The sequence below is a fragment of the Pagrus pagrus genome (genome assembly GCF_965226575.1).
Source record: "Pagrus pagrus genome assembly, chromosome: 13".
Classification (NCBI taxonomy): domain Eukaryota; kingdom Metazoa; phylum Chordata; class Actinopteri; order Spariformes; family Sparidae; genus Pagrus; species Pagrus pagrus.
This window is the reverse complement of record NC_140197.1, coordinates 415,620-433,873: the sequence shown is the minus strand read 5'-3', so window position 1 is coordinate 433,873 and position 18,254 is coordinate 415,620. Positions and strand designations below refer to the sequence as shown.

Below are 18,254 nucleotides of genomic sequence, written 5' to 3'. Positions count from 1 at the left end.
GCTCCAAGTTTGAGCAAATAAATGAGCAAATGAGCATTAATTCTCCGCCGGAGAATTAATGCGACTCTGTTGCCTAGTTGTGGCTCTTGTGTCGAGCCACAACTAGGCAACAGAGTCGCTGTCCTCAGCGCGCGGGGGTGGGGGTGGGGGTGGGGGGCAGGGCCGGTTCTAGGCAGGCATATATGAGGGGGCAGTCAGAAATGTGAAGGGGGCATCATGTGTACACATCATGCTCCAGCACTTTTTTTTCTGTGCTTATAGTAACAGTGTTTCTTCATTGAATTGGGTTGTTAGCTATGTCTCCAACCCCAACTTGGAGAAGTGGATTGCACTTTGTCAGGCTTCTACCTTCAGACCTGTCCAACTTGGGTGTCCCACCTGATGATGCATTGCCATTTAAGTCACTGGGTTGCTGAGCAGGCTGCTTTGGGGCAGCACTTGTTGGGGGGACGGAGGGAGGTGCAGGAGAAGCAGTGCTTGCTGATGCTAACGGTGCAGTTATGCTAGCTGCTGTCTCTGATGTACTAGCAGCAGCATCATTGCTACTACTCTTAGTACATGCAGGAGCAGCACTACACTTTTTAAAAGCTCTGAAAAACCAATGCATTACACAGCATTAACTTTCTCTTTGTGAGCTGCTGGAAGCTGGAGCAGAAAATAAGTGAGCTGGCTTTGTAAAAAAAACGCTGTGATTGTGTGAAACAAAACAGTGCAGGACTTCAGCCTGGGGTGGGCTTTACGTAGGGGTCTGTCAGACACAGGTCATTTGTCTTCAGTTTGTCACATGCAGTGGACGTGGGCACTCATCTCTGTGCTTGTAACGCTGCTGCTTCTTCAAAGTCTTACCGCAACAGTGATTGGATGTTTACTGAGGGCTGAGGGGAGGGGAGGGGTGTGTGTGTGTGTGTCCGTGTGTTTGTGTGTGTGTGTGTGTGTGTCACTACACTACCACATTTGAAAGGACTATGCACAGAATCATCATCATAACCAGACTTATCTCCCGCCCCATGGTGACTCAGAGAAAATGGAGCTGGTGTACTGTGTAACCCTCTACCTCTACCAAAACCAAGGGGAAACACATCAAAGGTATCAGACCTACTGAAACTCATACTTGGCACAGGTAAAACAACATTCAAAGAAAATAACAGCCCACAGAGAAAAAAAACTGCTATCTATTATCTAACAGCCAAACACACTGAAGAAAATGATACAGCTCCAAGGCGGTGTAGCGACGAGAAGACATCCACCCGGTCCGGCGTGGTCATGGACGGGTCACGGCACCAATGTAGCCCCTGTTATGGTGTGTCTTCTCACCGTTGTCAAAAATCACTGCGGCTGGGTTGGTAACAGCAGGTTTATTGCCTGAATTTATGAAAAAAGGGCAATGGTAAGTACAGACTCTTCTCTCTGTCTCATGGGCTCAGCTTTCTCTTGTTTGAATCCTCATTTTCACTCAATCACAAACAGCTATAATACAAATAAAATACAATACTTTCAGTGTGATCGTATAGTGGATTTTAGCTGCAATGTTAATGTGCAATGTATGAAATGTACATGTAAATAAAATTAAAAAATGAATTTTAAAATGAAGTGCAGGCTATACATTTTTATCAGCTATTACCTTTTTTACATTCAAAAAAACATACCGTAACTGGCATGACATAAACATGAAATAATTTTAGACAACAATATAACAACACACCTCTGCTGTCTCTAACATTCTCACACATACCTGAATTTATGAAAAAAGGGCAATGGTAAGTACAGACTCATGGGCTCAGCTTTCTATTCAAAGAAAATAGCAGCATGTTAGGCTAACTCTGCTAGCTCCACCTCTTGTTTGAATCCTCATTTTCACTGAGGGTTACCCACAATCCCTTCTTCCATACCAACACATACAGTGACACACAACAGACAGCAGAGGGCGCATATCCCCACTTAGCAGCGTTACACAGGGACAGTGCAGGGATCCTTTGCTGTGGTGAGTAGCGTAATGAAAGGGATAAGACAGTTTAGAATAATTGAAATTTGCGAATGACGGCGCTACCTGGGTTGTGAAATTAAAAATCTGTCTCTCTGCATGTTTCCACGAGAGCTCGCCACAATATTTTTGCAAACGTGAAATAAGTTTCTGTAGGTTGGGATGTCTGTTAACTACTCCCATGGACAGGTAGAGAGGTAGCCTACTTCAGGTGTATATAGCAGTGCGGATGGATGCTTTTGTGCTTTAACTGGTTTAAGATGCTTAATCAAGTAGGCCATAAGTTGATAAAAGATGTATTAAGCCGATGGTGCAAGGTAAAAAACAATATTTTGAGAGATAATGACCACTGAGTGAAGAAGGGCTCCCCCTCCTTACAAAAGCCCATTTAACCACTGGTGCTAGTCCTGATGCTGCTGCATTAGCCAGCCTCCAGGAACAGTATGAAGCACTACAACTGAGTTTCCAAGCCTCTACGAAGAAACTTGAGGAGGAAATGGCAAGGCTGACCAGCAAAGTGACCACAAGGCAACCTAGCAATGTGTTGTTGCCACAACCAGCCACCTCAATAGCCACCCAGCCACCGGAAGTGACTATTAGAAGGGAATTTAAGATTAATGGTCAAATTGGAGAAAGAAGCCAGAAGGATAAATTGTCTTATTCTAACTTGATCCACCAGATTGACATGGGATTAAGGAAAAATCACAGTGAGACAGAGATCACTGAAGCAGTCGTAAGAGCCATAAGCCCAGGCCTGAACATAGGCGATATGCTGGAAATCAAATCTGACCTCACCCTTTCCCAACTGCGCACCATTTTAAAGGGCCATTACAAAGAAGATAGTTCCACTGACCTGTACCATCGCCTTATAAACATCACTCAGGACAGCAATGAGTCGCCCCAGAACTTCCTTTTCAGGGCAATAGAGCTGAAGGTATCAGTACTGAAAGTCAGGGCTCGTATTGTAGTGTAATATAAACATATAATCATAAATAAGTAGTTAGTGGATAATGACAACTGGCACCTATTGATTGATTGAAGTGATGATTAAACTACTGAATTGTGTTGCTTTGGAGTGAAATATAACCACAGATGAAAGAGTGAAATCATGTCATCGAATATACCACATTTTTATTATTGTTAAAAGACATGCAGTTAGTAGGGTAGTAGAACAAGTCTCACAGTCACAAGCACAGAGAAGCCAAGGCCAAACATGTAGATAAGGAGTCAGTGAGGCTGCCAGCCCCGCCTTTACAGCTCCGCCGTGCCCGGCCTCCAAGATTTGATGTCACTGCCATGGTAAGAGGTGCAGAGAGGTGAAGAGAGGTCATAAGACGGGCAAGAGTCGATCTGGGAGGGGGGCACGTGTAGAGAACATCGTAGAAGAGGTCACAAGACGGGCACAAGCAGAAAGGGGAGGGGGCACGTGTTTTTGCCACGAGAAGGAAAGTACCCAAGTCAGCAACATTTGGACATAAACAAAAGAACGAGCCAGGATTGGACAAACTATGGGGCCCAGCCCCCGAATTAGTGTTATTTCCTTTTTATTAGTGACTTTTTTGAAACTCTGAAGAACCTTTTTGGATGAACAAAGATAAAGTCGATACACGACAGTATCGAGTCCTCGTCTTCATGTGTGTGTGTTGTGTGTCAGTGGAGGAGATCGAGCAGATGACCGGGCTGAGCTGAGCGACCAGCTGGAGGCACTGAGGAGCAACAGGCTGGAGCATCCTCTTCCTCCTCCTCCTCATCACCACAACACCCCCTCCACGGCTGAGCTGGAGCGCCTCTATCAAGAGCTGCAGGTGAGATCGATCAGACCTCCAACATGGTATTAATTAGGTAATGAGAAAAAGTTAAAGACACCTTCATTTTTCCTCCATTGCAATTAGACACAGACAGGCAGTCACAACCAGAAGAGCTGATAAAATGTAAAGGTAATAGCATTCCTTAACCACACCTGTAGCTGCCGGTAGTTCTTCAGAGGATGCTGATTGGTTCAATCAATGCAGAGCTTGAAGCCTGGACATCAGATGACCACCTGATCTTGCAAGTCCAGCTGCCTCACAAGGTGTCACTGAGTTTACATGTGAAACAAAGTTCATGATCAGACTGTCCAGTTGTAAAAGTTCTGCCTCAACACGAGGCCTTACCCTCTTCATCAGAACTCACCAAGAAAGACTGACAACAAAAGATGCACACTGGGTAACTACTGTAGCTTACTGTACAGCGATAAGCTAGTGTGGCTAGCTTGAACTAAGCGGGACAGCAAAGCTAACTAGCTAATATAGACTTTGCAGTATTAGCTTCCTCCCTTCTTACCTGTTTTTCACTGAGCTTCCTGCCCGACTTCCAGTTGAGGAACAAGCTGAACCAGGATCAGAGCGGCAGGCTGCAGCAGCAGAGAGACAGCCTGAACAAGAGGAACCTGGAGGTGGCAGCCATGGACCGACGGCTAGCCGAGCTCCGGCAGCGGCTCTGGAAGAAGAAAGCTGCCCTGCAGCAGAAGGAGAACCTGCCGGTGAGTGAACACAACCAGACAGAAATACATCAGGAAAATATGATTTCATTTAAGTTGGAGTTAGTTTAAGTCAGTATTTTAGTTATTTTCTACATGGATCCTCCTCTGGAGGAGCACCAGCCTCTGAAGCCAAATAGTCTAGGCAGAATTTCTGAAAATGTGCTTATTTAGAGTGGTGGAGGCATTTTGTGAATATTTATAATATACAACATTTCTAGGGGTATTAAGGGGTGCTGAATCCAAATCTGCTGTATATGAAGCTCAAAAATGCCTCAAAATTTGAGAAATCCAACATGGCCGCCACCGCCAGGCTGAAATCTATTTTTCAGTGCATCTTTTTGACTAAACAAGGTAAAAACATGAATTAAATGTGCTTTTGTAGGTTTTCCTACATGAGCAATCCGATGGCATATTCAGATTTCAGATGTAATGTGAAGAAACTGCTTAGATATTATAGTTGTTTAGTGAATAACTACTCGCCTATTATTTTATTATTAATAATATTTTTTATTATCAGGCTTATTTTACTTTGTATTTTGTTTTGAGGTCAAATGTGCTGTAATGGAACCCTGGTCATCCCCAATATCACCCTCACCCCATCCCCACCCACCCACAAAGTACATATCTTCTTGACTATGCAAGGTACAAACTTGAATTAAATGTGTTTTCACAGGTTTTCAAACATGGGGAATTTAACATCCTGTCCTGATTTAGATCAGGACAGGATGACTTAAAAGTCATACAATAGGGAAAAAGGTGGTCATTAGTGATAAATAAGTTGTCAATCAAATAAGAACAAAATGCAGGATGATCCATAGGTCGTGGTTTTATCCATTACAGTGACTTTATTCTTTAAGTTTACTTTTAATCTTTTGTTTTGATGTGCTGTACATTATATGTCGGACCCCAGGAAGAATAGCTGCAGTTTTGATGCAGCTAATGGGTGTCCAAATAAAACAATAAACAGTTTATTCACAGACTTCTTCCGTGTTCTGGCAAGTGTTGTCATGTTTCCTGCAGTTGCATGCTTCCATACATTCCATGTGACTCTTTCTGAATAGAATAGAATAGAATAGAAACACTACAGGTACATTGGAATACATTTTAGTTATCCTTACTCTTATTTTGTTTCTGTGTTACTTGTTTCCTCAGTTAGAGGTTCACAATTATCAGGTTATGGGTTCAACAATCTGTTAATAAGTATTTGCTTATTGTCTTCCTGGCATATGATGCACAACTGTGGCTTTGATGAGATTAAGCTCTCTTGGGTATAGTCTATTGCTTCAGCCATGGCTTCAGTTGTCAATTGACTAATTCAGACCTACAAGACAGTGTGAGTTTTCTTAGAATACAAATGCAAAGTCTAAGACATCGATATGTATTCAGTTAGCTAGCTCATTTGAGCCTGTAACAATTAGCCAGCAACTAGCTGGCTTACATTAGCTAGTTAGGCTTCTTTTAGTGATCAAAAATGCTAAAATACATAGACTGCAATTATTCAAACTACATAAAACATGTCACATTATCAAAACATACACTGGACCAATATTCTACCAATATGGCAGAACCCATAATATAACAGTGAACAAAAAGGTTATTAATTGGAAAAAGTGTAAGGACAATGGAGTGACTAGGCTTTGTCACACATTCTCTAATAATAATAATTGCAATTGTTTTAAAAAGTTTGATAAGTTAATCCCTGATTATAATATTCCAAAGAGTGTGTACTTGAACTATATTACCTTACAGCACTCTTTTGAAAAATGTGTGTCGATAGATAAGCTGAGAATTTGTGTACACACATTTGAAAATGTTCTTTACAGCCATAACCTGCCAAATAAAAATGCAGTTCAATTATGGTATTCAGCTCTGAATGATAGCATTGGCGATCAGTTTGATGTTTGTGCAAAAAAATGGGCCAGAGATCTGCATAAACGAGAGGAAGAGCTGTCCTGGAACGGTATATGGAAAAATGCAAGGCAACCTTTTCGATGCATAAAAAATAAACTAAGACAATTCAAAATACTCAACAGGTTATACTACACGCCATCAAAACTATTTACAATGGGCTTACAAGAAGACAGTAAATGTCCACAATGTGGCAATACTGATGGAACTTTGTTTCATTTACTCTGGGATTGCCGTAAAATAAAAAAAATTTGGTTTGGTATAACAAAACACGCTATGAACCACATTAACATAACTATTCCACTAACACCAGAGTCATGTATATTAGGAGATCTACATCATTTTAATAAAGTTCCACCAAAGGACAATAAAGTGTTCCTCTCTTTATGCATGATCACAAAAAAGGTGATCATCAACAACTGGATCTGTTCCAAAACCCCATCGGAGAGGGAGTGGGTCACCGAGGCGATGGAGGCAGTGAATTTAGAGAAAGTAGCCTTTAGTCTGGAAAATAATGACGTGAGTTATGTTGAAATTTGGGCTCCAATGGAAAATTATTTGATGTCGTTGTGTGTTTTTGTCCTCTCGATATTTCTTTTGAGGTTGCTTATGTTTGTAGTTATGGTGCCCGAGACCATTTAAGGGGCTGGGGGGGTAGGGGTTTGAAAGGGACTGGAAGTGTGCTATTTGTTTTGCTATTTGTTTGTCTACTTGTGTGTTTGCTTTCCGTTTCTTTTTGTTGTTTTTTTGTTTTGTTTTGTTTTTGATTGTTTTGTTTTTTGTTTATTTTTCCCCCTATTTATTGTACTATTATTATTAATTGGAATATGTTTGTGTGGGTATAAGGACGTATGTGTATGTATCTGTGTTAATAAAAATATATATATATATATACACACACACACACACTGGACATTTACCTGTTATCTTTTATGTTGCAGATCAGCCATTCTGTGAGAATTGCAAAAGGAGAAGAGCGTGCTTGTGCAGGGGTATAAGGGGTTTGTGGGTGATTGAGGGTGATACTGTATTGGGGATGACCAGGGTCCCATTACAGCACATGTGACCTCAAATTAAAATACAAAGTAAAATAAGCCTGATAATAAAAAATATTATTAATAATAAAATAATAGCTGAGTAGTTATTCACTAAACAACTATGTTTGCAATATCTAAGCAGTTTCTTCACATTACTTGTTTAGTCAAAAAGATGCACTGACAAATAGATTTCAGCCTGGCGGCAGCGGCCATGTTGGATTTCTCAAATTTTGAGGCATTTTGGGGCATTTTTGAGCTTCATATACAGCAGATTTGGATTCAGCACCCCTTAATACCCCTAGAAATGTTGTATATTATAAATATTCACAAAATGCCTTCGGGGTTCTGATTTTGTGAAAACTGACCCGGTCTAAAAGTGGCCAAACTGTGTAATTACTTTGTCATGTGATGCACTGAGGCCAAAAAAGACTTTTCCCATAAGGGTTCGTGTCCACATGCATTTGTGTGCTGAGAGAAAAAACGCTGACATGCGTCAGTATCTCGATCCACACTGATCCTCTGTGGTTTACTACCTTTGTGTTTTATTTGACATGGGGACATCAGAGCGAGGAGGATGAGAGTGATGACATCATCCATTGCTCCTCATTGGGAACAGAAAGAAAAAGGTGGTGACGCTCTAAAATAACTCTTATGTGGACACAGGCCTAAGTTTACACTGTGAAAGAAGCGGCTGTAAAACAGTGGACAGATTAATTTTTTCAATCACTCTTTTCAATCATTTTATCCTTATTCACGTTAGCGGAGGGCTAAACGGGATATTAGCAGCCTTCTTCTTCCTGCTCTCAACAAGGCGGTCGCATCTCTCCCTCTCTCCCCTCTCCTTATCTTCCCTGCTTTGCTTCTCACGTCTCGTGCTGTCTTGTCTCAACTTGGGAGCCTCTCTCCGCATTGCTCTCTAAATCTGAAATCATGGAATTGATCAACTGGTCTCTCAACGCAATTGACAGAATTTTCTTGACGAGAAGCTCGGGTTCGGGGGAACCTGTCTGCCCTGATGCAGTCCAAAGCCCCACGAAGCTGACCGACATGATTGTTGAAAATGTCCCCATAAGAATGAATGGGAAAACACCTCCCAAACACCTGCAGGTTTAGAAAAAAGTGTAATGGTTATGGCCAAAATATGTATACAGTGAGTAACAGGAGACATTGCTGAACCATGTGATGTGTTTTTTATTTCTGTAGAGTGAAAAATGAGGGAGCCAGAGCGAGAGACAAAACCGGTACCGTCTGCTCCACTCCAGAGATTTAGAAGGAGTGAGCAGAGCTGTTAGCACTCAGACTGTGACTATGAACCGCAATGTGGATAACACCTTGGAGAAGTTTTCGGCTTTGCAAAGGCAAATGGATCGATTTGAGGACCAGAATGGACAAACAGAGTAAGTCGTGTCTATTGAAACGCGACTACTCGCCCAAACCCAAACAATCATATCTAATATGCATTCCGGGCCTCCGCAACACCGGCCTTGGCCAAGGCAGCCGCTGGAACAACTCCCCCAGAGATCGCTGCAGTGAGACGCTCTGTCCCCTATTCCTCCCTCCCTTCTTCACGGACACCTGTTGATTGTTGACTCTGTCCGGGACCCGATCAAGGACGTTTCCATGGCACCCTGCTGTGTTATCGCGATAACACCCTGCGAACTGAGGCACTGATTGTGGGACTAGACGGGGCGACTCTCCAGGCTTATGTACACACACGCATCCATGGACACTTACTCACATGCACATATGCAACACCCCCCAACCCCCCAATCCCACGCCTTCGCCGCTTTCACCCCCCAGTGTGACAGGCGGGGTTCGCTGGCTGCGCCGACGATGGCTGCGGCTGCTACGAATGGCTGTCTGTCTGAGCTGGAACACCTCCTCCTCCCTTTCCCCCCTACCCCGGTGCAAGTTGTCTCTGGGTTCTTATGTTGTAAAATGTGCTCATATGTGCTTATGTTGCTGAGGGTTTCTTTTTTTTCTCCTCCCGAGGTTTTTTTTTATCCTCCTCCTCCTTCCTCTTGTTTCTTCCCTTTTCCTCTGTCTTATCATATGTTGCATATGTACTGACGGGGTGATTGCTGTAATTTCGCTGCACTTGAAAGAGTACAGTGACAATAAAGGCTTCATTCAAATCAGGCCTCATTTTCTAAACTAGCTAACTTAAAGGAACCAGTGTATCAACAGTGAAGATAACTTTCTAAAACTTTTCTCCTGTTCATACTGTCGTGTGTCTGCAGACGTTACGCTCCAGAACAAAACTGCTGCAGCTGTTCATAACTCTGAATGAATGTTCCCTCCAGGTGGCGTCAGACGGAGCGGCCCCTCAGCACGGCGTGGTCTCCACAGTGGCGGCGGTGGGGCCGTACATCCAGTCGTCCTCCACAACAAGCTCTCAGGGGCCTCCAGTGCCGGCCCGCCAGGAGGTTCTGGTGAAGCCGGCGTACCCGGACGGCACCGTCACCCTGCCCATGCCCGACTCGTCCCTGAAGCCGCCTCCCAGACCAGCTAAACCAGCCTCAGGTACTGAGGATGAACTCATTTATTTACTGTCTTTGACGCTGTGTCCTCCGTCCAAGATGAAGCGTCCCACAGTGTTCTGGATATACTGTACGTTTCTTTGCTCTTTACAGGTTTCATGGCTTCAAAAACAACCAAACTCTCCGACTGGAGCGGCTCGTTTTCTGAATCCGGTGGAGGTTACAGCCACGCCTCCACCCTGCCTCGCATGTCCAGCCTCAGCTGCCACAGCTCAGGTCAGTCACGGCTCCATTTTGGTTACAGGGAGGCTTCACACGTCTTTGTTGAGAGATGAACATTTCTTTGCCTTTCTTGTTACTTTTCCTGATGCGACTATTTTGAAAAGTGTCAGATACGGCTGCTGGAAAACTATTCTACTTTAAAAAACCGTCAGTGTTGTGATGATGACTGTCCCTGTTGTAGGTGGTAAAACCCCCACAGACCAGAAGGTCCTCTCCGGGTCTGACGTTCCACCCCCTGTCCCGTCACGGACCAATCACACCACTGAGAGCCTGCTCAGGGATAATCAGGTATCAGTGGACACACTTCACGTTCATTTATCTTTGATACTGTGAAATAATTAACTTAAAATCAGATCCTCATGTCAGCAGAATCCCCTCGGTCACTTTTGTTTGAGAAGCTAAAACTGATGGATGTCCCGGGCCTATAAATGAAAGGCTCTGCTGTGTCGGTCTCATGCTCTTTATTTCTGTGTTCACCTTCAGGCCTCGGGTAAAGGTCTGTCCAAGATGGCGGTACCACCTCCAGTTCCCAGTAAGCCCAAACCGTTCTCCTCGTCTGGCCCGCCAACCTTCTCCAAACCCCCCTACAGCACCGGGACCTTTCCTGTTAAGGTTCATCCGGTTGGTGGCCACCTGAGGGCTCCGGGTGTCCTCTCCAGCCACAGCCACACCCTCCCTCTGCCCAACAAACAGGAGAGTCCGCCGGCCGCCACCATACGACCGTACACCCCCGGCCTCTCGGAGGCTGCCCCCACCGTGCTGCAGAAGCCTCAGACTCTGGCGGCTTCGTCCATTTACTCCATGTACACCCAGCAGGCCACGCCAGGGAAGGGCTACCAATCAGGCGGCCAGCGCACACTGCCCCGCAGCCAGCCCAGAGGTAATACAGCTGCGGTCTCTATCGATTATCACAATAGTTGCTGATAAGTGACTGATTAATGAATTGATTAATTGTTTCAGTTGGATAACACACGTTGGCTTTGGTTTTGACGTCAGCGTCTCTGTCCCCTCACAGTGTACGGGAAGCCAGTCCTCCCGGCCAGCGGGGGGCATCAGTCTGCCGGCTCAGACAGCGGCGTCATGTATTCTGGCTGTTGTGTGTCTGACGGGAGCGAGGCTGACAACAGTTGCCTTGGTAACGGCGAAGGTGTTGGAGCAGAGACGGCAGAACGCGGCACCCCACGACCGCTCAGCCCCACCAAGCTCCTCCCCTTCCTGTCCAACCCTCACAGGAACCCGAGCGATGCCGACCTGGAGGCCCTGCGCCGCCGGCTGCACCACGCCCCCCGGCCTCTGAAGAAACGCAGCTCCATCACGGAGCCCGAGGGCCCGGCCGGACCCAACATCCAGAAGCTGCTCTATCAGAAAACCACTCTGGCTGCCATGGAAACCATCCCCATGGAGACAGCAGGGACTCGTCCTGGGGTTCACGAGGACGGAGGCGGCGCTGCGGACATGACATTCAGGGTGGACGACAGCACCGGAGCTGGCTACAACCAGCCGCTCGCTGAGAGTCCAGAGGACAGCTTGACCCCGCCCCCTCTGCCCCCCCGCTCAGCCATCCCTAACCCCGCCTCCTGCCGCTCCCTGCCCCCCCCTCTGGAGGACAAGGACGAGGAAGAGGAGGAGGAGGAGGAGGTGTGTCGCTCCACCTCCGGCCCTCAGGACTACTTTGCTTTTGCAGGACTCACCTGTGGTGAGGTGGAGCAGGGAGATGATGTCGTCAACCTGCAGCCGCCGGAGGTCACAGGACAGGTCACAGTGCCGCCGGTGAGTGTAACGGCATCCACCAGCTTCCTGTCAAGGTCACTGAGGAAATGATAATGGGTGATACTTCCTGTGCTCAGCGGGAGGAGGAGCATTTCTCTCAATGAAACAACCCTGAATAAATAAATGAATAAGTTAAGACGTATCATAAGTTAGTGAAGTCATATCCACTCTATAAAGTCTCTGACGTAGATCTTCATGAACGATACCAGTCGCTCTAAGAAAGAGGATCAGCGTCCTGTTACCTTCGAAAACTCTGGTTCAGTAACACCACATACAGGAAGTATGTTCACTTCACCGAGATGATTTATAAAAGACTTCCTTTCTCTCTCTCTGTTGTTTTTTTTGTCGCAGGGTAAGAAGTCGATCCTCCGTAAAGTCGGCTCGGAGCGGATGGACCACAACATGCGGGTCAAGTTCAACCCTCTGGCTCTGCTGCTGGACTCGTCTCTGGAAGGCGAGTACGACCTGGTTCAGAGAGTCATCTACGATGTGAGTCGCACCAGTTTGACACAACTCAAAACCACTTTTACAAACGCATGAAGTTTGACCGTATTTAAGGAATAAGTGATGTTATATCATGTTATATTAGAGCTGCTTTCAAATGTGACATTTCAAATATGCTATAATCGGTTAATTAAGTTTTTTAGTGTTACATTACAATTGAGATCAACAGTGAAGACATAAAATGCTTGAAATCAGATTGTATGAAGAACACGTGATCACATGTCCGTCCTGCAGGTGGACGACCCCAGCATGCCGAACGATGAGGGCATCACTGCGCTGCACAACGCCGCCTGCGCCGGTCACACCGAGATCGTCAAGTTTCTGGTTCGGTACGGTGTCAACGCCAACGCTGCAGACAGCGACGGCTGGTGAGTTCGAGTCAGAACATCGTGGCCCAGTTTCACCAACATGACGTCATGTTGAAGTCACCATTTTTGTGGCTAGCTATGTAGCATGATGACATCCGGGTCGTTAATCCCTCCTATGAAGATCTGATTGGTGCAGGCTCTTTAGATCGACCAAGTCTTTCAAACCTCTCCTCTCTCCTCACCTCCAGGACGCCGCTCCACTGTGCTGCCTCCTGTAACAACGTTCAGGTCTGTAAGTTACTGGTGGAGTCGGGGGCGGCGGTGTTTGCCACCACGTACAGCGACATGCAGACAGCCGCCGACAAATGTGAGGAGATGGAGGAAGGCTACGCCCAGTGCTCTCAGTTCCTCTACGGTGAGACAAAACATACAGCGGCGCGCTGTGGAGGATGACTGGGGATCCTTCTGTGAGTTTTAGGAGTCAGTGAGTCCATAAGGAGACATTTGAAAGAGTTTAAAGGAGTTCTAGGTGTTTTTCAGAAAGTTCTGTGATTCTGTGGGTTTTGGAGGTGAAGGGGGTGAACCAAAAACCCAGGGTGGGTGCTTTAAACTGGAATCATCATGTGGCCCTTGAAGTCTCTCCAAAATCTTCCGATGGAATCATGGAGCCAGTGAAACAAACCCTGAGAACGTTTGAATTCTTCTGAAATGATCTGCTGGAACCTCCTCAAAGCCCCCACAGACTGGTTAGCATGCTAACTTTAGTAGATATCTCTGCAACAACAACAATGTACCTCTTTGAAAAAATGTCAAAACTCATATTTCTTCACATTCTGTTGAGAATTTTAATACATTTGTAATGTTCTAAACTAAATTTCTTACACGTTGCACATTTAAAAGCCATTGAAAAGGTTTCAGGGGACATTGAGGAGTCCCAGTGAAGTGATGTGGGAACATGCAGACGTTCCCTTCAGAGGTTTCATGGGCCGAACTTTGCAGTCGACTCTGTCTGTGTTGTTGTTGACTGGATCCAGTTTCTAGACGGTTCCTCTCTGTTTGTGTCCCGGCAGGCGTTCAGGAGAAGATGGGCGTGATGAACCGTGGCATGGTGTACGCTTTGTGGGACTACGAGCCTCAGGGCGGCGACGAGCTCGGCTTCAGCGAGGGCGACTGCATGACGGTGCTGAGACGGGAGGACGAGGTGGAGACGGAGTGGTGGTGGGCCAGATGTGGTGACCAGGAGGGCTACATCCCACGCAACCTGCTGGGGGTGAGCTGACTGTTTATCTGCTCACAGACATAATGACCGTACAGATGTTGTCAGACTGAAGCGGCTGGTAGCTGATGTAAATGTAATTGACTGTGATTGATCAGATGCTAACAGACCAGTGTGTTAGCGGTTAGCTCGTCAGCTACTCGATTCCATCTAATTGTCAAAATTGATTGAACTTTTGAAATTTTACCAAAGACAGAAAGAAAGAAATGAAGGCGTGTTTCATCACCTGGTGTTGAATAAAGTCGCCTACGAAAAGTGTAGTTTGATCAGGAGTTTGTGGTGTAGGTCACATTATGTGTGACTGTAAGAGAAGCAGAGGTCACAAACAAACCCAAGCATGAGGAGAAGAAGAGGAAGAAGAAGAAGACAAAGAAGAAGATGAAGACAAAGAAGAAGACAAAGAAGAAGACGAAGAAGATGAAGACAAAGAAGAAGAAGAAGATGGAAGGACAGAGACGGAGACAAACTGGAGACATGAGGTCACCATCTTTGAATTAAAGTATTTAACAGTAAAACAACAAATGAAGCAAATACTGAAATTAAAACATAAATGTAAAACTTCTCTGATACTTCAACATGTGTGTTAAGAACAGCTGATGAGTGTCACCACGCTCCAGAACCAAAGGTTTCTCTGAACACATTACAAATATTACAGTTTATCTCATTCAAGGAGAAATGACTTAAATATGAATATTGAATTTGTGTGAATGTGAAATAAAGTGTTAAAATGTTTATTTATTTCTGAGGCAGCAACAGTCTGTCGTCCTGCTCTGTTCTCTGGGCTCCACGGGGAATTGAACCGTCGACCCTACCTGTGTCACTTTTCCTTTTTTTCCCCCTAAATCTCATCTGTTTTAATCAGGTTTAAAGCGGCTCTGAGGATCTCGTTACTCAACAGTCTTAAGAGTCAGTATCTTAATGATGTTTTAATGAGAAACTCTCCTCTCTTTTATTTCCCAGCTGTATCTGAGGATCAAGCCGCGACGAGGAGCCTGGCTTAACCGTCGGCTGACAAATCCTACAGAAGACCAAAATGTTCGGAGAAGGAGGAGCAGCCGTCAAGTCAAACCTCTGTACCGGGTTAAGAAAGTAGGGACAGATGTTTTCTGAACTGCCATCGGACCTTTTCGACCTCAGCGCCAAGAATGTCACAACGAACAGATGATCACTTCACCGACACGTATCGGCAGATATTTGTCTCCGCCGACAAGTCGTATCGGTGATTTTCTCATTCATGAGGCAGACTTGACTGTTCTTTAAGGTCCTTTTTATAATTCTGTTTGTTTTCTTTTGAGGGTTTTATGTTATTTTATTGAGTAGTGACGGCTGACATGAGGACAGAAAAATGTGGCGAGAGGAAGCGACGGTACGGAGACATGAGGCCGCCATCTTTGATTTGATTGTTGTAATTAAGGTATTTAAAGGTCCAACAACAAATGTAGCAAATATTGAATTTAAAACATACATTTTAGGGAGTTTTTACCACATTTGGAGTTTGTCTTAAAGTTCTGACAGCCTCTGATTTTTACTTTCTTGAGATTTGTCCCAAAAATGTTTTTTTTTGGTGCACACGAGATGGAAACTTCTGGGAACAAAATCATAAAGAGATTTAAGTTTCGTCAGGTCATTCGTTGGAGTTACGTCATTGATTTATTTCTTAATAACTTGTAGTCGCTCAGACAGACTCGTGTGTGAACAAGCTGCCGTTTGTTAATGTTAGTTTGGATCTTTGTGTGAAGAAAAAGCACTTGTTTTGAGAGAGTACAAAAGTGTTTGTTTTTTTAAGTTAATAAAATTTATTTACAAGATTCACTCCTTAAAGGTGCAGCATGTAAGAAACAAATAGGGGTCAGCATATCAACAGAAGAACCACTAACTCCTGCTGAATGTAGCTGCTAATTAGCTCAGTTAGCGGTGCAGTTAGCAGTGCAGCTAGGTCTAGCTAGCTTTGGATGTCACTTGCGGCGAACGACGCGTGTTGTAATCATCCTGTAAATTGAAAATTCGTCATAAAAATTGCTGCCAAAGTGGTCGACATTTGACTCGCACTGTTGCGCCACCCTGAGCTGAATGACGTCACCTTTCACAGCAGCGTTGGCGGCACATGTCTGATGGTACCACCAGAATTTGGTGGAGAGATATATGGCGGCAAGATTTGCAGAAATATCACACCGTACTGTTTCTGTAGCGCCACCTGGAGGTAGAATTGTACATGACTTTACAGATGCAGTGTGGCTCAACGTACAACATTCACAGACTTACTGCCAACAATCCCACAACTGTATTTCTTCAGAATGGCTTTCAGAGTTTTCAACATGAGTCCTGCAAAGTTGTTTGTTTGTTTCTGTCTATCAACAACCTGGTGTCCCGCCAAAGTAAAGTGTATTTGTGGGAAGCACAGAGGTGTGTGGGTGTGTGGTGCATGTTGCTGGTGCGATACACAAAATAATGAACTGACCGTCAGTGGGCTGAAGTACTCAGAACCACCGGCCGGGTGTTCCCAGTTAACTCATTTGCTCGGCTCCACCCAGCGAAGCACCTGGAAGAGGAACAACACAGCATCTACAGCAAACAGCCTCCACTGCTGATGGAAATCTGTCTGTGAATCAGACGAGGTAACGTTTCAAAGTTTATGTTTCGTCTCCGACTTTCTCCTGAAGTTTGAGGCTTGAACATTGTTTAAACATCTAGTTGTTTTTAGACACTTCTAAACAAAATACTTACATATCATATCTTTCATTCTTTTTTCTGTTATGTTTTTCTTTTTACTCTTAAAGAGGAATTTCCTTTTTACAAATTTTCTCTAGATTTTGCGATAATTTAATTTTTGTGATTTCTTTTGGAATATTAATATTGTGACAGCTCCGATAGAAACTCAGTATTTTTCATATAAATCCCTAAATTATTTTATTTTCCAAAATTAAAACCTTCTGAGGCCCTCAAGGGTCATGGCAAGAATTTTTTAAGGGATCCTTTTGTTCCCTCCATTGTTTTTTATCTGTTCTTTAATGGATCGATCACACAGACCTCCTCCGGCCTTCTGCTGCTGATATGAAGATGATATCTGAGGAGGATGGATAACAAAAATAAAAACACCTTCCTTTCTTAATGTTCCACTTTCTGCAGAAGTTGTAACTAGAAGTAAGAGCAGGAATATTTCAGTCATGGTGTTACAGTTTATTTATTATCTAGAGGGACGGTCAGGAGAAAACAAGCCGATAAATCAACTCTGAACGTTCGGCTGAAGCGTTTGTGTCAGACGGTCGTCTCAGCTCGGCGTCCACGTCTTCAGCGTTCTGCAGAATCAGCCAGCAAAGGTCTCGGCAGACCTCCTCGCTGCATCAACACACATGCGGAGTCAGTGCAAAGTCAACAGTAACTCCATTTGAACAGTAAGCAGTTTCAAATGCTACACAGGATCCATGGAAAGTACATTCGATATTTAGGTTTACAATTGCACAGAACCTCCGAAAGAAATGAAAATAAAAACTGCTTCAACACTGGATACATATTTTTCTGCCAGTCAAAGAGCATGCAGGTTATGTTGAGCTGCAGGAAGCTTTTTATATCACCACTGAACAGGAATAGACAGAACAAACTGGAAGATGCAACTGCTTCATGTCAGTCTGTAAAATGCAGATATTTTGAATGTACAAGGCTTCAACAGTTTAAAAGCAACTCGAGTAAAAGATCCGAACAGACGACATGAATCTCAACAGACTGAATGTAAGGCTGGAAAGTTAAAAAAAAAACACAGATTTTTGTACAAAAACATCCTTTTAGTCCCCCAAAGACTCACTGAAGCGTCCTTTTAATATTTCATCGATACATCGACCTCAAAAACTGAGCAGCGACAAACAAAACGTACCAATATCTGACTTGACTGCTAATTAAAGGAACAGTTCAGCCAAAAATGTAGATTCAGTCATCATCTCCTTCCTCCATGATGATTCGTGCTAAACAACTGAAGAAGCTGGAGACTTTAAATCAAGTCTTCAGCTTCTTCAGGTGTTTAACAGAGTCCTGCAACTCTGTTTTACTGTGAAGCTCCAGAAATGTTCTGTGGACTACGAGACTTCACCTGATTTCCATCATCAGCATGGAGGGAGGAGATGATGAGTGAATTAAGAAAAAAAAACGTAAGAAAAAGTGGATGTTGTGAGTCTGCAGATGATCCAGATCAGAAC

The 18,254-nt window shown here is 44.4% G+C and overlaps 1 protein-coding gene across 1 annotated transcript; it reads left to right on the top strand.

The window, feature by feature from the left end:
* Positions 1 to 2,750: 2,750 nt before the first annotated feature.
* Positions 2,751 to 16,339, top strand: LOC311267751 (apoptosis-stimulating of p53 protein 2-like; the record flags this gene model as incomplete). The annotated part of the gene is made up of 13 exons (XM_084370981.1): positions 2,751 to 2,950; positions 3,636 to 3,786; positions 4,338 to 4,502; positions 9,751 to 9,970; positions 10,081 to 10,203; positions 10,391 to 10,497; positions 10,693 to 11,089; positions 11,225 to 11,979; positions 12,331 to 12,468; positions 12,718 to 12,851; positions 13,040 to 13,206; positions 13,862 to 14,061; positions 15,028 to 16,339. 13 exons carry the CDS (start codon positions 2,751 to 2,753, stop codon positions 15,175 to 15,177), a joined length of 2,907 nt encoding a protein of 968 aa, XP_084227107.1. The 3' UTR covers positions 15,178 to 16,339.
* Positions 16,340 to 18,254: the final 1,915 nt, after the last annotated feature.